The sequence below is a fragment of the Bombina bombina genome, chromosome 1 (assembly GCF_027579735.1).
Source record: "Bombina bombina isolate aBomBom1 chromosome 1, aBomBom1.pri, whole genome shotgun sequence".
NCBI lineage: Eukaryota > Metazoa > Chordata > Amphibia > Anura > Bombinatoridae > Bombina > Bombina bombina.
The window spans coordinates 1559117879-1559138966 of NC_069499.1; the positions used below are offsets into that span (position 1 = coordinate 1559117879).

General features: G+C 42.0%; 1 protein-coding gene across 1 annotated transcript in view; it reads right to left on the reverse strand.

The window, feature by feature from the left end:
- The window catches only part of LOC128635642 (alpha-N-acetylgalactosaminide alpha-2,6-sialyltransferase 1-like), a 289952-nt gene that overhangs the window by 171979 nt on the left and 96885 nt on the right, over positions 1–21088 (reverse strand). The window contains exon 5 of the mRNA XM_053688731.1: positions 9199–9367. Coding sequence (XP_053544706.1) covers positions 9199–9367 — 169 coding nt within the window. The remainder of the gene's footprint in view (positions 1–9198; positions 9368–21088) is intronic.

Here is a 21088-nt window from a genome sequence, read left to right on the forward strand (position 1 = left end):
CCTAAGAGAGATAGTCTCCCTCTAAGTGCCCCTTCTTCTTCTTATACTGTTTATAACGGCTGGACCTCATATGCCCTATGCAGAGGGAAAAAGCTGACCAACGAGAAGGAATGACCTTGTTTCCCAGATGTAATATTTCCTGTACCACTGCTCAACCTATAAGACACAGGGGACATAGTCTGTATTGCTCTGATAAATTACCATTATGTATGCTCTATAAAGCACTGCTAATGTCTGTTGTTCCTCTTTCTCTTAGATTGAACCCGGGGTACCTACGGATCCGTCAGCCGCTGGCACCTGCAAGGTCTAACATCCACAGTGAGTCTTACCCACACCCACCTCATATACACACAATTACTTACTATAGACAATACTATGGAGCCCCCGCTTGGTGGCTCACATGCCCCTCATTATAAGTATACCACTATGGCAATAAATTATAAGGTTACCTCTTGGAATGTGGGGGGGATAACTTCCCCAGCGAAGAGGAGCATGATACTTCAACATCTCAACACACTTAGATCTGATATAGCACTGATTCAGGAAACCAGGTTGTCTGCCAATGAACATGAGAAACTTAAATCTAGATGGGTGGGTCAGATTCTCTACACGCCAACAGAGGGTAGGAAGAGAGGAGTGGCAATCCTGGTTAGGAAAGGGCTACCAATCTCCTTTACAGACACGGAGGTAGACAGCGGAGGCAGATACTTAATTACAACAATGCATATCCAAACTGCCACCTATATCCTGTGCAATGTCTATGGCCCTAATGCATATTGCCCTACATTCTGGACCACCTTGCTTGCGAAATTGGCTACTCATAACACTTCACTCTTAATAATTGGAGGAGATTTCAATTTAGCACAAACATTGCCATTGGATAGGTTTAAAGACCCCTCCCTATGGATTACAACCAATAAAGACATATCCAGATATAAAAGGGAGACTCGACTAATACATACATTCAAGGAAACACTAGGCCTGACTGATGTATGGAGAACACAAAATCCAGACCAGAGGGACTATACCTGCATTTCCAAGTCACATAGCACCTTGTCACGCATTGACTTCTTCCTGACCTCGGCTGCTCTGTCACCCCAGATCCACTCACCTACGATAGGTCAGGTCACAATATCGGATCATGCCCCAATACATATAAAATTGCAACCTGTAACGCAGAAACAACCAAGTAAATCCTGGAGATTCCCATCCCATCTGTATAATAATATAGGCTTTCGTCAGTGTCTTACACAGGCATGGACGCATTATCTATCAGATAATAACCAACACTTAGATAACCTAGATCTCTTCTGGCATGCCTCTAAGGCAGTCCTGAGGGGTCATATTACTGCCTTCGCGGCGCATACTAATAAACTTTCCAGACAGACAGACAGCGATCTCTTGACGCGATTAACGGAGGCATACAATAACTACCTTTCTAAACCTTCCTATGTAACGAGACAAACATACTACGATCTAAAAAGAACTAGAGACACCTGTTTAGAGCAACAAGACAGTAGACACACTATCTACAGACAAGGACACTTCTATAGACATGGCAACAAGGCGGGTAAATTACTAGCCAATTTGGTCAAAGCCCACAACCCTAAGTCATTTATTACTGCTATTCGGACGGAATCGGGACTGACAACACAGACTGAAGAGATCATGACTGAATTTGTTAAATATTACCAAACTCTATACTCCCAACAACACATAGATACAGGGAAAAAAAGTGAATTCTGGAGAGATCTGGTAGTCCCTACCCTCACAGACGAACAAAGAGAAAACTTAAATGCCCCAATATCCCTGCAGGATGTCTCCAGGGGGATTAAGCGACTCAAACTGCACAAAGCGGCAGGCCCTGATGGGCTGCCAGCAGAGTACTATAAGATTTTGGAGAAAGAGGTTAGCCCCATATTAGCATCCCTATACACGGAATATCTACTACATGATACCCGCCCCAACTGTCGTTTTACTGAAGCTAATATCTGTATCATTCCCAAACCGGACAGAGACCCCACACTCACTCCTTCTTACAGACCTATTTCGTTGCTTAACAGCGACTATAAATTACTGACGCCCATACTAGCAAACAGACTGGCAAATGTTCTACCCCTGTTGGTGCACCCAGACCAAACGGGATTCATTACCGGTCGCTCCTCAGTGGTAAATCTGAGAAAGACCCTGGCGGTGTCCGCCCATTATTGGTATGGTACCCACTCAGACACAGACGTTAGACGCCGAAAAGGCTTTTGATAGAATTGAGTGGGACCACCTATATTCCTCCATGACACAGTTTGGCGTCACGGGTGCTTTTTTTAACCTTATCCAAAAGTTATATGCAGCTCCTAAAGCCTCATTGATTATCAATGGAGGACTATCTACTTCCTTTGCTCTACAAAGGGGAACTCGGCAGGGATGCCCCCTGTCGCCCCTCCTCTTCGACTTGGCCATAGAGCCACTAGCTTGTTACATCCGACAGCATAGTGAGGGATTAGAGATTAACGGAATCAGACAACACCTCTCGCTTTATGCTGACGATCTTCTCTTGTTTGTAGGCAACCCAGAGGTCGGTATACCCAAACTCATCGAAATCATTGACAGTTTCGGATCATTCTCCGGATATAAAATTAATAGAGATAAATCAGAGTTAACCTGGCTGAAAAACACTACACATAACACACTATTAAACAGCGAATTCAAGTAACAGAGGGCACGTTTAAATACCTGGGCATACAGGTACATGCTGACCCCTCCAAACTATACCCCCTAAACATAGGCAAGATGATCCAGAATATTAGAGACACACTACAAGGATGGAGCGGACTTCCACTGTCACTGACTGGTAGAATACATCTTTTTAAAATGATAGCTCTGCCCAAGATACTTTACCCCTTACAAATGCTCCCCTTGTTGCTGACTCACAAAGACATTAAAACACTCCAATCTGCTTTAGGCCAAATCGTCTGGCAAGGTAAGAAACAAAGAATAAATAGAACGACTTTGGCCATGCCGTATGAGAGGGGAGGATTACGCCTTCCAAATATTGCCTGGTATAACTGGGCGACACTGACGAAAATAGTACTGGACTGGCTGACTGGAAATGGACAATTTACAACCCCTATTTTAGAGACTAGCATAGCATGTCCGATGCACCTAGCCTTCCTGCCACACGCCAGGCTTAACTCTTTGCCCCCAAAAATTCAACATCATATATTATTTAGAGACCCACTGAGAGCATGGGCCAAGTTGGGCAAGTTATGGGGCATACAATTTACTGCTAGCAAATTTCTCCCAATCCAGGGTAACCTTTCTTTCTTGCCTGGATACACCACTGAAGTATTTCGGACATGGCAGGAAAAGGGTCTCACCAAAATCGGGCAACTATTTAACCCCCTAACTCTTACGGTCCATCCCTTTCAAGAACTACAAAACACATATTTGCTCCCAAACACACATAGATTTGCATATCTACAGTGTAGGCACTATGTCACACAATTAAAAGCTGATGGTCTCCTACACCCAGAAAATAATAATTTGACCGCATTGTGCTCATTGGCTAAACAGGGTTCTTATAAGCTAGCAAACACATATAACCTAGTGCTCAGACATTTTGACACCCTTACCACTCAAAAACTGACATCAAGGTGGTCCAGATGTAGAACCATACAGATTGACGGCGAATGGCTTCTAAACAGTTTAACAGAAGTTAGATCTATCACATTATCAGCAAACCTGAGAGAGACACACATCAAAATTCTGCAACAAGCTTACATTACCCCAGCTCTCAGGGCCAAATGGATCCAGGGAGCACAAGATGTATGTGTTAAATGTAACTATGCGAATCCTGACTGGATTCACCTATTCTGGGACTGTCCTAAGCTACAGTGGTTCTGGGGTAAATTAACCTACTGGCTATCTAAAGTCACAAAAACTCGGGTCTCCCTTTCGGCACAAAGAGTCTTGTTTATACTACCAGAACACAATGTCCGCCCCTATGATACTTTTGTTTCTGTGTCTATTTTGACTGCAAAACAATTGATCCTACAACGCTTGGCAGATAGTTCATCCCCACCTTTCCAAAAGCTACTTACCAAGTTACACACACAGATGCTCATAGAACAAGCGGATGTTAGAGGGAATATTGAACAGAGGATAGCTAAGTACATAAAGAAATGGGAACCTTATCTGCTACATCTGCCTGACACTATCAGGGAACGTGTCCTATACCCATTTAGAGGCAGTGAATTCATCCTGAAGGAAAACCTCAGGGGAAAATGGTGTTTTTCTAACACAATCACGCAATAGATAGGTACATTCCACCATAATTTGCTTCTTACACCTATTATTGCAGTATATCACGATGCGGCTGGCGGTCCAGGGGGGCTCCGGGTAAGTAGGGGATACCACAGGTTCTGGTGGTGTATCCCCCCTTCTTTCTTTAAGTAAACAGTTACTGGAGAATTACACCCTGAGGGAGTTAACGTTTTGGATCTACATCTCATTGGTGACAATTTAACACATAAGATTCTATCAAGTACATATAGGAAGGACACAGCTGGTAATACCATCCTCCATGCTACCTCATGCCACCCACGCCATTTAGTTAAATCGATACCGAGGAGCCAATTCATTAGACTCAAACGTAATGCTAGCAATCTTGAAAACTATGTACAGAGTGGTGAAGAATTGATCACACGACTTAAAGCTAGAGGTTACAATGAAAGAGAATTATTTAAAACATTTGAAGAGATTAAAAATTGGAAGCCTAAACCCACAGATTCCCCCCTTCCAGCAGGGACAACCGGTAGTACCACCTTACTTAGAGATGATTCTAAAAAGAAGAATTATCTTGATGAAAATAGTATTGTATTTTCAACTGAATTTTCACTTCAATACAATTCTATTTGTGGTATAATCAAAAAACATCTACATATTTTAAAAAGTGATGAAATTTTACTACCTCATATTAAAAATTGTAAATTTGTAGCAAAAAAACCACCAACACTAGCGACTAAGCTTTCTCCCAGTCTAGTGAAATCTAATATAAGTACTAACACTAATTGGCTCAGGGGTAAAGGTAATTTCAAAGCACACCTTTCAAATTGTTTAACGTGTGAAACAATGGACTACACTAATACATTCAATAGTGCATGTTACAGGTGAAATTTTTAAAATTGATTTCTATGCCACTTGCCTTACCTCCTATATAGTATATCTACTTGATTGCCAACTTTGCAAGGCCCAATATGTTGGTCAATCAACTAGGAGCCTTAGGGATCGCACCAGGGAACATTTGAGGGATGTAAAATTTTTTAATAAGGATTCTACGGTTGCAAGACATTTTAATTATTTTCATCTCACGAATGTACCTAGTTTTAAAATTAAGGTCATAGACATAGCGAGAGTTCCCCTGCGAGGTGGCAATGTGTTAAAAATACTGGACAAGAAGGAATTATATTGGATCTATAAGTTAAGATCCAAATCACCATTGGGCATGAACCTAGAATGGGACATGAGATATTTTGTTTATTAGGTAAACATGATTTTATATACTTATTACTGTACACTCATACATATATTTTCATATTAGTATGTTTTCAGTATATGTCTACCTATTCATCCATACAACACCTCAGTCTGGGTCCATATAATTCAAATACAGGGAAAAGATATATTGTGTAGGATCATACGTGTGGTGACACATACATGTAATGTCATAATTTCATTTAGATATGAGACATGTTTGCAGTTATTTCGTGTAGGATGGTTATAGTATTCATTGGGTCTTTGCTGACATTCATATACATTTACATACATGTTTTTACATGTGCTTTTCTCATATGTATGTGTGCAAATATTCCTCATGTATGTGTGTGTTCATACACACTTCTCATTCATCTGCAAATGACTAACTTCAAAGTGTCTTCATTTATTTATTATATTTTTCTCATTTTCTGCTTGTTCATTATTATTCTTTGTCAATTTTCTTTCTTTCATATAATCTGTTTTCTAAGTAATTAGGAATAATTACAACAATTTTTTAATGTAACTAATGATGCAATTTTCTAAATAAGCCAAGTATTGCTATACTTTCACAAGTAATATGTCTTTTTTGTTTTTAAATACACAACCTAATGCATTTTAATGGGGCTGAATATTAAATTAATTAGGAGAAAATTCATGTGTGAAACTGATCAAATTACAGAATTCAAAGATCAATCTCCTATTGGTTTCTGCCCCTTTAAATACATTAGCTTCCATTACTTGCACTTAGCATCTATGAGTAAGCGCACACCAGCGCGAAACATGTTAGATGGCTAACTACCCTCCTTGTTATTTTTGTGTTTTCTCTATTTTAATGGAATAAAGTCTTTTTTTTTCTACCCGTTTGCTCAGCAGCCTTCCATTTTTTCTTTTGCTGAGTCTTTTGCGGTCGTCCGCCGCTACTTGGTTGGCTCCACACCAATTCCCCTCCTTTCAGTTTTGGTCTAGCCCATTCACCCCCCGGTCCTCAGCGGAAGTAACTTGCAGCAGCTCCGCTCTCTCTCTACTCAGCATTTTTTTCTCCTTTATCTGTGTAGTGGCAATCCTTTATATTTCACTTACTAGCTTGGATGTCATATGCATGAATCTATTACGTATGTAATACATATAAACCTTGTGAGTACAAAAACATTAGTTTACAAGGTTTATGTATTACATACTTAATAGATTCATGCATATCATGTCAAAGGTTGAAGCTAGGAAGGTATGTCTTATACAGGGCTTTATTAGGAGTTAATGTTGTAGTGTTGTAGGGAGGTTATATGGTGCAATAGCAGATGTTATAGGAAGTAGACATGTGCGATTCGGTTCGGTCCGAATCGAAATTCGGACGAATTTTGCCAAATTCGGAATTCGGATCGATTCGAATTTCTGAATTGCGGCAGTGCCGAATCTACCGAATAAATCCGAATCAATTCAAATTTATTTGGATGGATTCGGATGGCCATGTATTACACTAGTATTGTACAGTATACTAGTGTAATACACAGCAAATCCCACTTAACAGTGCCGAAATTCTGAAAAATCCGAATCGTTTCGAACCGAATCGAACCGAACCGAATTTCACACAAATCCGAAAGAATCCGAATGAATCCGAAACGAATTCATTCGATTTCTTCAGAATTCGAATCGATCCGAACCGAAATTCGAATCGGTCCGAATCGATCCGAACCGAACCGAATTTTTCACTGCTGCACATGTCTAATAGGAAGGGTTATATGGAGCAATAGGAGGACTTAACTGTTATAGGGAGGGTTATATGGAGCAATATGAGTAGTTATAGGGAGGGTTACAGTATATAGAGCCATAGCTATAGGGAGGGTTATATAAGGCTATAGGAGAAGTTATAGGGAGGGTTGTATAGAGTCATAGTAGGAGTTATAGGGAGGGTTATATAGGGCTATAGTAGGAGTTCAAGGGAAGTTATATCGGGGTATAGTAGGAGTTATAATGAGGTTATATGGTGCAATAGGAGTTCTAGGGAGGGTTATATGGAGCAATAAGAGTAGTTATATGGAGGTTTACATGGTGCAATATGAGGAGTTATAGGGAGCATTATATGGAGCAGAATGATGAGTTATAGGGAGGGTTATACAGGGCTATAGGAGAATTTATAGGGAGGGTTATATAGAGCCATAGTAGGAGTAATAGGGAGGATTATATAGAGCCATAGTAGGAGTTATAGGGAGGGTTATATAGAGCCATAGTAGGAGTTATAGGGAGGGTCATATAGAGCCATAGTAGGAGTTATAGGGAGGGTTATATAGAGCCATAGTAGGAGTTATAGGGAGGGTTATATAGAGCCATAGTAGGAGTTATAGGGAGGGTTATATAGAGCCATAGTAGGAGTTATAGGGAGGGTTATAGGGGGGGTATAGTAGGGGTTATAGGGAGGTTTATATAGGGCTACAGGATGAGTTATTGGGACAGTTATATTGAGCCATAGTAGGAGTTATAGGGAGGGTTATATAGAGCTATAATAGGAGTTATAGGGAAGTTATATAGGGGTATAGTAGGAGTTATAGTGAGGGTTATATCGGGCTATAGGAGGAGTTATTGGGAGGGTTATATGGTGCAATAGAAGGAGTTTTAGGGAGGGTTATAAGCTGCAATAGTAAGAGTTATAGGGAGGGTTATATGGGGGTATAGTAGGAGTTATAGGGAGGTTTATATGAAGCTATTTGATAAGTTATAGGGAGGGTTATTTTGTGCTATATGAGGAGTTATAGGGAGGTTATATAGGGCTATAGTAGGAGTTATAGGGAGGTTATATAGGGCTATAGTAGGAGTTATAGGGAGGGTTATATGGGGCTATTGGATAAGTTATAGGGAGGTTATATAGGGCTATAGTAGGAGTTATAGGGAGGGTTATATGGGGCTATTGGATAAGTTATAGGGAGGTTATATAGGGCTATAGTAGGAGTTATAGGGAGGGTTATATGGGGCTATTGGATAAGTTATAGGAATGATTATATAGGGCTATAGTAGGAGTTATAGGGAGGGTTATATGGGGCTATTGGATAAGTTATAGGAAGGATTATATAGGGCTATAGTAGGAGTTATAGGGAGGGTTATATGGGGCTATTGGATAAGTTATAGGAAGGATTATATACGGCTATAGGAGGAGTTATAGGGAGGTTATATTTTATATGGGGAAATAGTTGGAGTTATAGGGAGGGTTATATGGGGGTATATGTGGAGTTATAGCTATATTGAGTGTTATATATAGGTATATAGGGAGAGTTATATGAATCAATAGGAGAAATATCTTTTAGTCCTTCTAACTTTTTAATGCAATATTTTTTAAATAATCTTTATTAGACAGTGTTATTATGAGTGTAATTGTTCTTTTTAATGTATTTTTAATGTTTTGTGCAACTTTTTATTTGAGCGTAACAGTTAACCCAAGCTCTAAAGTCGCACTAACCCTATATGCGTTTAATTCAATTGCGCCTGAGTGAACGCTTTTACTTTCAACTTGTAATACGCACGCTACTTCTGACAAGTGCAAAGGGCCGCAATATATCCCTTATAGATTTTGCACAATAGTTAGTGCACCACTCGCAATCTAGCCCTAAATGTGTGAGTAAATGCTTTGCCTGTGAACCAAAACAGGGTGATGACAAACAATCAGATTTAGTATTTTACCGAAAGACGTAATCGTGAGAATCAATTTCCTTGCCGAGCCTTGATCCATTCAGGATACCCCCATTACCAATAACTGCACAGCTCACACAACGATGGTCCGTACTGCTGTTAACCAGAAGGATTTGTTGTTTGGACAGGAGCGGGAGAGCTGACACCACTGCCTTAACCACTAGATGGCAAAGTAAGAAAAGATGTTATACTCAGGGTTGTACTGAGAAATAGGAATTATATTTATCTATCTATCCATCTATCTATCTATTCATCTATCTATCTATCCGTATCTCTCTATCTCTCTCTATCTATCTATCTATCTATCTATCTATCTATCTATCTATCTATCTATCTGTATCTCTCTATAATTAATATATCTATCTATCTATCTATCTATCTATCTATCTGTATCTCTGTATAATTAATATATCTGTCTGTCTATCTATCTATCTATCTATCTATCTATCTATCTATCTATCTATCTATCTATCTATCTATCTATCTATCTATCTATCTATCTATCTGTATCTCTCTATAATTAATCTATCTATCTATCTATCTATCTATCTATCTATCTATCTATCTATCTATCTATCTATCTATCTATCTGTATCTCTGTATAATTAATATATCTGTCTGTCTATCTATCTATCTGTATCTCTCTATCTCTATCTATCATCTATCATCTATCTATCTATCTATCTATCTATCTATCTATCTATCTATCTATCTATCTATCTATCTATCTATCTATCTATCGATCCATAAAATCATTATAAAGACCAGCATGTATATTATTACTATTGCTTACTACTGAGTTACCTTTAGGGGGCCATAAAAAAAATTTGCACCAGGAGTAGGCCCACTAAGATTGTAGGGGCTAGATGTATAGTTTAATAGGAGGAGTTATAGGGAGGGTTATATAGTGCAATAGGAGGAGTTATAGGGAGGGTTATATGTAGCAATAGGAGGAGTTATAGGGAGGGTTATATGTAGCAGTAGGAGGTGTTATAGGGAGGGTTATATGTAGCAATAGGAGGAGTTATAGGGAGGGTTATATGTAGCAATAGGAGGAGTTATAGGGAGGGTTATATGTAGCAATAGGAGGTGTTATAGGGAGGGTTATATGTAGCAATAGGAGGAGTTATAGGGAGGGTTATATGTAGCAATAGGAGGTGTTATAGGGAGGGTTATATGTAGCAATAGGAGAAGTTATAGTGAGGGTTATATGTAGCAAAAGGAGGAGTTATAGGGAGGGTTATATGTAGCAAAAAGAGGAGTTATAGGGAGGGTTATATAGTGCAATAGGAGGAGTTATAGGGAAGGTTATATGTAGCAATATGAGGAGTTATAGGGAGGGTTATATGTAGCAATAGGAGGAGTTATAGGGAGGGTTATATGTAGCAATAGGAGGAGTTATAGGGAGGGTTATATGTAGCAATAGGAGGAGTTATAGGGAGGGTTATATGTAGCAATAGGAGGAGTTATAGGGAGGGTTATATGGTGCAATAGGAGGAGTTATAGGGAGGGTTATATGTAGCAATAGGAGGAGTTATAGGGAGGGTTATATGTAGCAATAGGAGGAGTTATAGGGAGGGTTATATGTAGCAATAAGAGGAGTTATAGGGAGGGTTATATGTAGCAATAGGAGGTGTTATAGGGAGGGTTATATGTAGCAATAGGAGGAGTTATAGGGAGGGTTATATGTAGCAATAGGAGGAGTTATAGGGAGGGTTATATGTAGCAATAGGAGGAGTTATAGGGAGGGTTATATGTAGCAATAGGAGGAGTTATAGGGAGGGTTATATGTAGCAATAGGAGGAGATATAGGGAGGGTTATATGTAGCAATAGGAGGAGTTATAGGGAGGGTTATATGTAGCAATAGGAGGAGTTATAGGGAGGGTTATATGTAGCAATAGGAGGAGTTATAGGGAGGGTTATATGTAGCAATAGGAGGAGTTATGTTACGGTTGCCTCCAGGCTGGCTGGAAGTTGGACCGTAGAAAAGGATGCTCCTAGCGCTCACCAAAGGAGCAGCAGCACCGTGGACACTATAACTACTGCGTAGCCACCATCAGTAATGCAGACTATATGAACCACCGCTGCTGGGCTGGTATCTCGCCGTCTGCTCTGCGCCCTGGACCTACGACCAGGCTCCAGTAGGCGAACCTCTTCCTTCTGTAGCAATCCCTGTAGCTAAGGGAGTATGAAAAACATAGCAATCCCTGTAGTGATTATAAGCTGTCCCCTACAAACATGAGTCAAAGCTGCAAGTTAGAGGGTCAAAAATAGGTCTGCTGTGCTGGAGCACACAGCCTGCTTTTATTGAGGTTACATGCAAACAGGACACTCTCAGGGGGAGGCATAAAATCCCCCATCACACATTTGATATTAGATAGAGAGACACTCCCTTTGACAGGCCACAACATTACTTCAGCAGATAACATTACACACAATAAAACAATGCAGTCCACCTTATCACTACTAGAAGTCTGATTAGACAATGGGAAAGTTTATCACTAAACTTAATTAGAGCTGATCCCAGCAAACTTGTATTTAGAATGCTTCTTGAAGCTGAACAAAGTTATCGCTGTAGTTCTGACCGAAGGGTCTGTCACATAGCACTTAATGGCACACAATGAAACTGAACCAAGTGGGAGAAAGCCAGGGACAAGTCATTTCACAGGTCTGGGGACATAGTCTTAAAGGGGCATTGTTCACCAAAGTCACAATATGTCCCCAGACGGTTCTTAAAGGGCCACACACACCCAACAAAAGTCAATATGTCCTCAGGGGCACAATCTTCCAGGGGCCATAGTCATGTGGAAGGAGGCTGGCAAATAGGCTTCTCCAAAATCCAGGGAAGCAGGGCAATTTTCCATTTAAAGGGCCAGTTACAAACAGCAGTTTGTAACAAGTTATAAGGAGGGTTATATGTAGCAATAGAAGGTGTTATAGGGAGGGTTATATGGAGCAATAGGAGAAGTTATAGGGAGGGTTATATGAAGCAATAGGAGGAGTTATAGGGAGTGTTATATGTAGCAATAGGAGGAGTTATAGGGAGGGTTATATGTAGCAATAGGAGGAGTTATAGGGAGGGTTATATGGTGCAATAGGAGGAGTTATAGGGAGGGTTATATGTAGCAATAGGAGGAGTTATAGGTAGGGTTATATGTAGCAATAGCAGGTGTTATAGGGAGGGTTATATGTAGCAATAGGAGGAGTTATAGGTAGGGTTATATGTAGCAATAGGAGGAGTTATAGGGAGGGTTATATGTAGCAATAGGAGGAGTTATAGGGAGGGTTATATGTAGCAATAGGAGGAGTTATAGGGAGGGTTATATAGTGCAATAGGAGGAGTTATAGGGAGGGTTATATGTAGCAATAGGAGGAGTTATAGAGAGGGTTATATGAAGCAATAGGAGGAGTTATAGGGAGGGTTATATGTAGCATTAGGAGGAGTTATAGGGAGGGTTATATGGAGCAATAGGAGGAGTTATAGGGAGGGTTATATGTAGCAATAGGAGGAGTTATAGGGAGGGTTATATGGAGCAATAGGAGTAGTTATAGGGAGGGTTATATGGCGCAATAGGAGGAGTTATAGGGAGGGTTATATGGAGCAATAGGAGTAGTTATAGGGAGGGTTATATGTAGCAATAGGAGGAGTTATAGGGAGGGTTATATGGCGCAATAGGAGGAGTTATAGGGAGGGTTATATGGAGCAATAGGAGGAGTTATAGGGAGGGTTATATGTAGCAATAGGAGGAGTTATAGGGAGGGTTATATGTAACAATAGGAGGTGTTATAGGGAGGGTTATATGAAGCAATAGGAGGAGTTATAGGGAGGGTTATATGGCACAATAGGAGGAGTTATAGGGAGGGTTATATGTAGCAATAGGAGGAGTTATAGGGAGTGTTATATGTAGCAATAGGAGGAGTTATAGGGAGGGTTATATGTAGCAATAGGAGGAGTTATAGGGAGGGTTATATGGAGCAATAGGAGTAGTTATAGGGAGGGTTATATGGCGCAATAGGAGGAGTTATAGGGAGGGTTATATGGAGCAATAGGAGTAGTTATAGGGAGGGTTATATGTAGCAATAGGAGGAGTTATATGGAGGGTTATATGGCGCAATAGGAGGAGTTATAGGGAGGGTTATATGGAGCAATAGGAGGAGTTATATGGAGGGTTATATGGCGCAATAGGAGGAGTTATAGGGAGGGTTATATGGAGCAATAGGAGGAGTTATAGGGAGGGTTATATGTAGCAATAGGAGGAGTTATATGGAGGGTTATATGGCGCAATAGGAGGAGTTATAGGGAGGGTTATATGGAGCAATAGGAGGAGTTATAGGGAGGGTTATATGTAGCAATAGGAGGAGTTATAGGGAGGGTTATATGTAGCAATAGGAGGTGTTATAGGGAGGGTTATATGTAGCAATAGGAGGAGTTATAGGGAGGGTTATATGTAGCAATAGGAGGAGTTATAGGGAGGGTTATATGTAACAATAGGAGGTGTTATAGGGAGGGTTATATGTAGCAATAAGAGGTGTTATAGGGAGGGTTATATGTAGCAATAGGATGAGTTATAGGGAGGGTTATATGTAGCAATAGGAGGTGTTATAGAGAGGGCTATATGTAGCAATAGGAGGTGTTATCGAGAGGGCTATATGTAGCAATAGGAGGAGTTATAGGGAGGGTTATATGGTGCAATAGGAGGAGTTATAGGGAGAGTTATATTGTGCCATAGGAGGGGTTATAGGGAGGGTTATATGAGCAATAGGAGGAGTTATAGGGAGGGTTATATGGTGCAATAGGAGGAGTTATAGGGAGGGTTATATGGTGCAATATGAGAAGTTATAGGGAGGGTTATATGTAGCAATAGGAGGAGTTATAGGGAGGGTTATATGTAGCAATATGAGGAGTTATAGGGAGGGTTATATGGAGCAATAGGATGAGTTATAGGGAGGGTTATATGTAGCAATAGGATGAGTTATAGGGAGTGTTATATGGAGCAATAGCAGGAGTTATAGGGAAGGTTATATGTAAAAATAGGAGGTGTTATAGGGAGGGTTATATGGTGCAATATGAGAAGTTATAGGGAGGGTTATATGTAGCAATAGGAGGAGTTATAGGGAGGGTTATATGTAGCAATAGGAGGAGATATAGGGAGTGTTATATGTAGCAATAGGAGGAGTTATAGGGAGGGTTATATAGTGCAATAGGAGGAGTTATAGGGAGGGTTATATGTAGCAATAGGAGGAGTTATAGAGAGGGTTATATGTAGCAATAGGAGGAGTTATACGGAGGGTTATATGTAGCAATAGGAGGAGTTATATGGAGGGTTATATGTAGCAATAGGAGGAGTTATAGGGAGGGTTATATGTAGCAATAGGAGGAGTTATAGAGAGGGTTATATGTAGCATAGGAGGAGTTATAGAGAGGGTTATATGTAGCAATAGGAGGAGTTATACGGAGGGTTATATGTAGCAATAGGAGGAGTTATACGGAGGGTTATATGTAGCAATAGGAGGAGTTATAGGGAGGGTTATATGTAGCAATAGGAGGAGTTATAGGGAGGGTTATATGGTGCAATAGGAGGAGTTATAGGGAGGGTTATATGTAGCAATAGGAGGAGTTATAGGGAGGGTTATATGGAGCAATAGGAGGAGTTATAGGGAGGGTTATATGTAGCAATAGGAGGAGTTATAGGAAGGGTTATATGGAGCAATAGGAGGAGTTATAGGGAGGGTTATATGTAGCAATAGGAGGTGTTATAGGGAGGGTTATATGTAGCAATAGGAGGTGTTATAGGGAGTGTTATATGTAGCAATAGGAGGAGTTATATGTAGCAATAGGAGGAGTTATATGTAGCAATAGGAGGAGTTATAGGGAGTGTTATATGGAGCAATAGGAGGAGTTATAGGGAGGGTTATATGAAGCAATAGGAGGAGATATAGGGAGGGTTATATGTAGCAATAGGAGGAGGTATAGGGAGGGTTATATGGTGCAATAGGAGGAGTTATAGGGAGGGTTATATGTAGCAATAGGAGGAGTTATAGGGAGGGTTATATGGAGCAATAGGAGGAGTTATAGGGAGGGTTATATGTAGCAATAGGAGGAGTTATAGGAAGGGTTATATGGAGCAATAGGAGGAGTTATAGGGAGGGTTACATGTAGCAATAGGAGGTGTTATAGGGAGGGTTATATGTAGCAATAGGAGGTGTTATAGGGAGTGTTATATGTAGCAATAGGAGGAGTTATATGTAGCAATAGGAGGAGTTATATGTAGCAATAGGAGGAGTTATAGGGAGTGTTATATGGAGCAATAGGAGGAGTTATAGGGAGGGTTATATGAAGCAATAGGAGGAGATATAGGGAGGGTTATATGTAGCAATAGGAGGAGTTATAGGGAGGGTTATATGTAGCAATAGGAGGAGATATAGTGAGGGTTATATGTAGCAATAGGAGGAGGTATAGGGAGGGTTATATGTAGCAATAGGAGGAGTTATAGGGAGGGTTATATGGAGCAATAGGAGGAGTTATAGGGAGGGTTATATGTAGCAATAAGAGGTGTTATAGGGAGGGTTATATGTAGCAATAGGATGAGTTATAGGGAGGGTTATATGTAGCAATAGGAGGTGTTATAGAGAGGGCTATATGTAGCAATAGGAGGTGTTATAGAGAGGGCTATATGTAGCAATAGGAGGAGTTATAGGGAGGGTTATATGGTGCAATAGGAGGAGTTATAGGGAGAGTTATATTGTGCCATAGGAGGGGTTATAGGGAGGGTTATATGAGCAATAGGAGGAGTTATAGGGAGGGTTATATGGTGCAATAGGAGGAGTTATAGGGAGGGTTATATGGTGCAATATGAGAAGTTATAGGGAGGGTTATATGTAGCAATAGGAGGAGTTATAGGGAGGGTTATATGTAGCAATATGAGGAGTTATAGGGAGGGTTATATGGAGCAATAGGATGAGTTATAGGGAGGGTTATATGTAGCAATAGGATGAGTTATAGGGAGTGTTATATGGAGCAATAGCAGGAGTTATAGGGAGGGTTATATGTAAAAATAGGAGGTGTTATAGGGAGGGTTATATGGTGCAATATGAGAAGTTATAGGGAGGGTTATATGTAGCAATAGGAGGAGTTATAGGGAGGGTTATATGTAGCAATAGGAGGAGATATAGGGAGTGTTATATGTAGCAATAGGAGGAGTTATAGGGAGGGTTATATAGTGCAATAGGAGGAGTTATAGGGAGGGTTATATGTAGCAATATGAGGAGTTATAGAGAGGGTTATATGTAGCAATAGGAGGAGTTATACGGAGGGTTATATGTAGCAATAGGAGGAGTTATATGGAGGGTTATATGTAGCAATAGGAGGAGTTATACGGAGGGTTATATGTAGCAATAGGAGGAGTTATAGAGAGGGTTATATGTAGCATAGGAGGAGTTATAGAGAGGGTTATATGTAGCAATAGGAGGAGTTATACGGAGGGTTATATGTAGCAATAGGAGGAGTTATACGGAGGGTTATATGTAGCAATAGGAGGAGTTATAGGGAGGGTTATATGTAGCAATAGGAGGAGTTATAGGGAGGGTTATATGGTGCAATAGGAGGAGTTATAGGGAGGGTTATATGTAGCAATAGGAGGAGTTATAGGGAGGGTTATATGGAGCAATAGGAGGAGTTATAGGGAGGGTTATATGTAGCAATAGGAGGAGTTATAGGAAGGGTTATATGGAGCAATAGGAGGAGTTATAGGGAGGGTTATATGTAGCAATAGGAGGTGTTATAGGGAGGGTTATATGTAGCAATAGGAGGTGTTATAGGGAGTGTTATATGTAGCAATATGAGGAGTTATATGTAGCAATAGGAGGAGTTATATGTAGCAATAGGAGGAGTTATAGGGAGGGTTATATGGAGCAATAGGAGGAGTTATAGGGAGGGTTATATGTAGCAATAGGAGGAGATATAGGGAGGGCTATATGTAGCAATAGGAGGAGTTATAGGGAGGGTTATATGTAGCAATAGGAGGAGTTATAGGGAGGGTTATATGTAGCAATAGGAGGAGTTATAGGGAGGGTTATATGTAGCAATAGGAGGTGTTATAGGGAGGGTTATATGTAGCAATAGGAGGTGTTATAGGGAGGGTTATATGTAGCAATAGGAGGAGTTATAGGGAGTGTTATATGTAGCAATAGGAGGAGTTATATGTAGCAATAGGAGGAGTTATAGGGAGTGTTATATGGAGCAATAGGAGGAGTTATAGGGAGGGTTATATGTAGCATGTTACAAACTGCTATTTGTGACTGGCCCTTTAAATGGAAGGTTGCCCTGCTTCCCTGGATTTTGGAGAAGCCTATTTGCCAGCCTCCTTCCTCATGACTATGGCCCCTGGAAGATTGTGCCCCTGAGAGTGTCCTGTTTGCATGTAACCTCAATAAAAAGGAGGCTGTGTGCTCCAGCACATCAGACCTATTTTTGACCCTCTAACTTGCAGCTTTGACTCATGTTTGTAGGGGACAGCTTATAATCACTACAGGGATTGCTATGTTTTTCATACTCCCTTAGCTACAGGGATTGTTACAGAAGGAAGAGGTTCGCCTACTGGAGCCTGGTCGTAGGTCCAGGGCGCAGAGCAGACGGCGAGATACCAGCCCAGCAGCGGTGGTTCATATAGTCTGCATTACTGATGGTGGCTACGCAGCAGTTATAGTGTCCACGGTGCTGCTGCTCCTTTGGTGAGCGCTAGGAGCATCCTTTCCTACGGTCCAACTTCCAGCCAGCCTGGAGGCAACCGTAACATTTGGCGGCAGCGGTGGGATTGGCGTCCTAGCGCAAGGAGCAGCACCACAACAGCACTGGTATCGTAGGAGAGTAATTGAGGGCAACGCTAGCCACTGTGCAGCGTCCCTACCTACAGCAGCATGGAGCTGACAAGATACTGGTCAGAACCATGTGAAGAGCACCTCAACCGGATCCGTCGCTATGAGGGCGCGGATTTCGTTCCAGAGGTAAAGAGGCGGCTAGTCCGATATGGTCCAGACCCTGCGCAGGAGGTAGTCAGTCGCATCATCCGGGAATTGGATACGGAGAACAAAGCGGCACGAGCCTTTGAGCGCCAACTGTGGAGTTTGAGGGTATGGACACCTGGTCTCTCTCCCCAGCCGCAGCATGTTCCTCAGGGAGAGGAGAGCAGCGACCTCCCTCCCCAGCGGCAGTATACTGTGCAGAGGGAAGAGACAACCGGTCTCCTTCCCCAACCCCAACCAGAGATACCAGAGGCAGCAGGCCTCATAGACTGGTCCTGGGAGGACCCCCAGCAGGCAGGTGGAGATGGGACCGCAGTCTCTCTACCGGCCCTACAGGGATGCTGGGCAGGCGGCCCAGATCCCCAGCGACAGACCCAGCTACAGGGAGGGGAGAGCATCGACCTCCCTCCCCAGCCGGAGTGTGCCTTCCAGGGAGAGGAGACAACCGGTCTCTCTCCCCAGCCGCAGCATGTTCCACAGGAAGAGGAGAGCATCGACCTCCCTTCCCAACGGCCGCCGGAGTATCAGGAGGAGGAGGTAAGCCAATCTCCCCCTCCCCAGCTAACTCCTAACTTGGGCCCAGGGTTAACAGTGGAGATGTTAACCCCCACTGACCCCCACGTTCCCTTTGCCACCGGGCAGGACTATGCCCCAATTCCCCCAGCAGAAGAGCTGGCATCAGGACAGAGCGCTGCTGGCCTCTGCCCTACAGACCCCCTTGTTACAGGACTGGCCTGCAAACCCCTCACCCCAGCAGAAGCGCTGGCACCAGGGCAGAGTGCCGCTGGCCTCTGCCCCCCAAGTACCATCAGCTATTTGCCCAGCTGCGCCAGGAAGGCAGAGGATGCTACACTTTCATCCTATAACCTGGAACCTACAGGCCAGTGCTACTTGTTGTGGGGGGGCTGCTTTGCTGCTAGTGTTTATTTGTGGGTGGGTTGCGAGACTAACTTAGGCACTGACCGACAGAAGGTCAGGTACCTTGTTAGTCTCCCTCCAAAAGGGGAGATATGTTACAAACTGCTATTTGTGACTGGCCCTTTAAATGGAAGGTTGCCCTGCTTCCCTGGATTTTGGAGAAGCCTATTTGCCAGCCTCCTTCCTCATGACTATGGCCCCTGGAAGATTGTGCCCCTGAGAGTGTCCTGTTTGCATGTAACCTCAATAAAAGCAGGCTGTGTGCTCCAGCACATCAGACCTATTTTTGACCCTCTAACTTGCAGCTTTGACTCATGTTTGTAGGGGACAGCTTATAATCACTACAGGGATTGCTATGTTTTTCATACTCCCTTAGCTACAGGGATTGTTACAGAAGGAAGAGGTTCGCCTACTGGAGCCTGGTCGTAGGTCCAGGGCGCAGAGCAGACGGCGAGATACCAGCCCAGCAGCGGTGGTTCATATAGTCTGCATTACTGATGGTGGCTACGCAGCAGTTAGAGTGACTACGGTGCTGCTGCTCCTTTGGTGAGCGCTAGGAGCATCCTTTTCTACGGTCCAACTTCCAGCCAGCCTGGAGGCAACCGTAACATAGCAATAGGAGGAGTTATAGGGGGGGTTATATGTAGCAATAGGAGGAGTTATAGGGAGGGTTATATGGAGCAATAGGAGGAGTTATAGGGGGGTTATATGTAGCAATAGGAGGAGTTATAGGGAGGGTTATATGGAGCAATAGGAGAAGTTATAGGGAGGGTTATATGTAGCAATAGGAGGAGTTATAGGGGGGGTTATATGTAGCAATAGGAGGTGTTATAGGGAGGGTTATATGTAACAATAGGAGGTGTTATAGGGAGGGTTATATGTAACAATAGGAGGAGTTATAGGGAGGGTTATATGTAGCAATAGGAGGAGTTATAGGGGGGGTTATATGTAGCAATAGGAGGTGTTATAGGGAGGGTTATATGTAGCAATAGGAGGTGTTATAGGGAGGGTTATATGTAGCAATAGGAGGAGTTATAAGGAGGGTTATATGTAGCAATAGGAGGAGTTATAAGGAGGGTTATATGTAGCAATTGGAGGAGTTATAGGGAGGGTTATATGTAGCAATAGGAGGAGTTATAGGGTGGGTTATATGGAGCAATAGGAGGAGTTATAAGGAGGGTTATATGTAGCAATAGGAGGAGTTATAGGGAGGGTTATATGTAGCAATAGGAGGAGTTATAAGGAGGGTTATATGTAGCAATAGGAGGAGTTATAAGGAGGGTTATATGTAGCAATAGGAGGAGTTATAGGGAGGGTTATATGTAGCAATAGGAGGAGTTATAAGGAGGGTTATATGTAGCAATTGGAGGAGTTATAGGGAGGGTTATATGTAGCAATAGGAGGTGTTATAGGGAGGGTTATATGTAGCAATAGGAGGTGTTATAGGGAGGGTTATATGGTGCAATAGGAGGAGTTATAGGGAGTGTTATATGGTGCAATAGGAGGAGTTATAGGGAGGGTTATATGTAGCAATAGGAGGTGCTATAGGGAGGGTTATATGTAGCAATAGGAGGAGTTATAGGGAGGGTTATATGTAGCAATAGGAGGTGTTATAGGGAGGGTTATATGTAGCAATATGAGGAGTTATAAGGAGGGTTATATGTAGCAATAGGAGGTGTTATAGGGAGGGTTATATGGTGCAATAGGAGGAGGTATAGGGAGGGTTATATGTAGCAATAGGAGGAGTTATAGAGAGGGTTATATGTAGCAATAGGAGGAGGTATAGGGAGGGTTATATGTAGCAATAAGAGGAGTTATAGGGAGGGTTATATGTAGCAATAGGAGGAGTTATAGGGAGGGTTATATGTAGCAATAGGAGGAGTTATAGGGAGGGTTATATGTAGCAATAGGAGGAGTTATAAGGAGGGTTATATGTAGCAA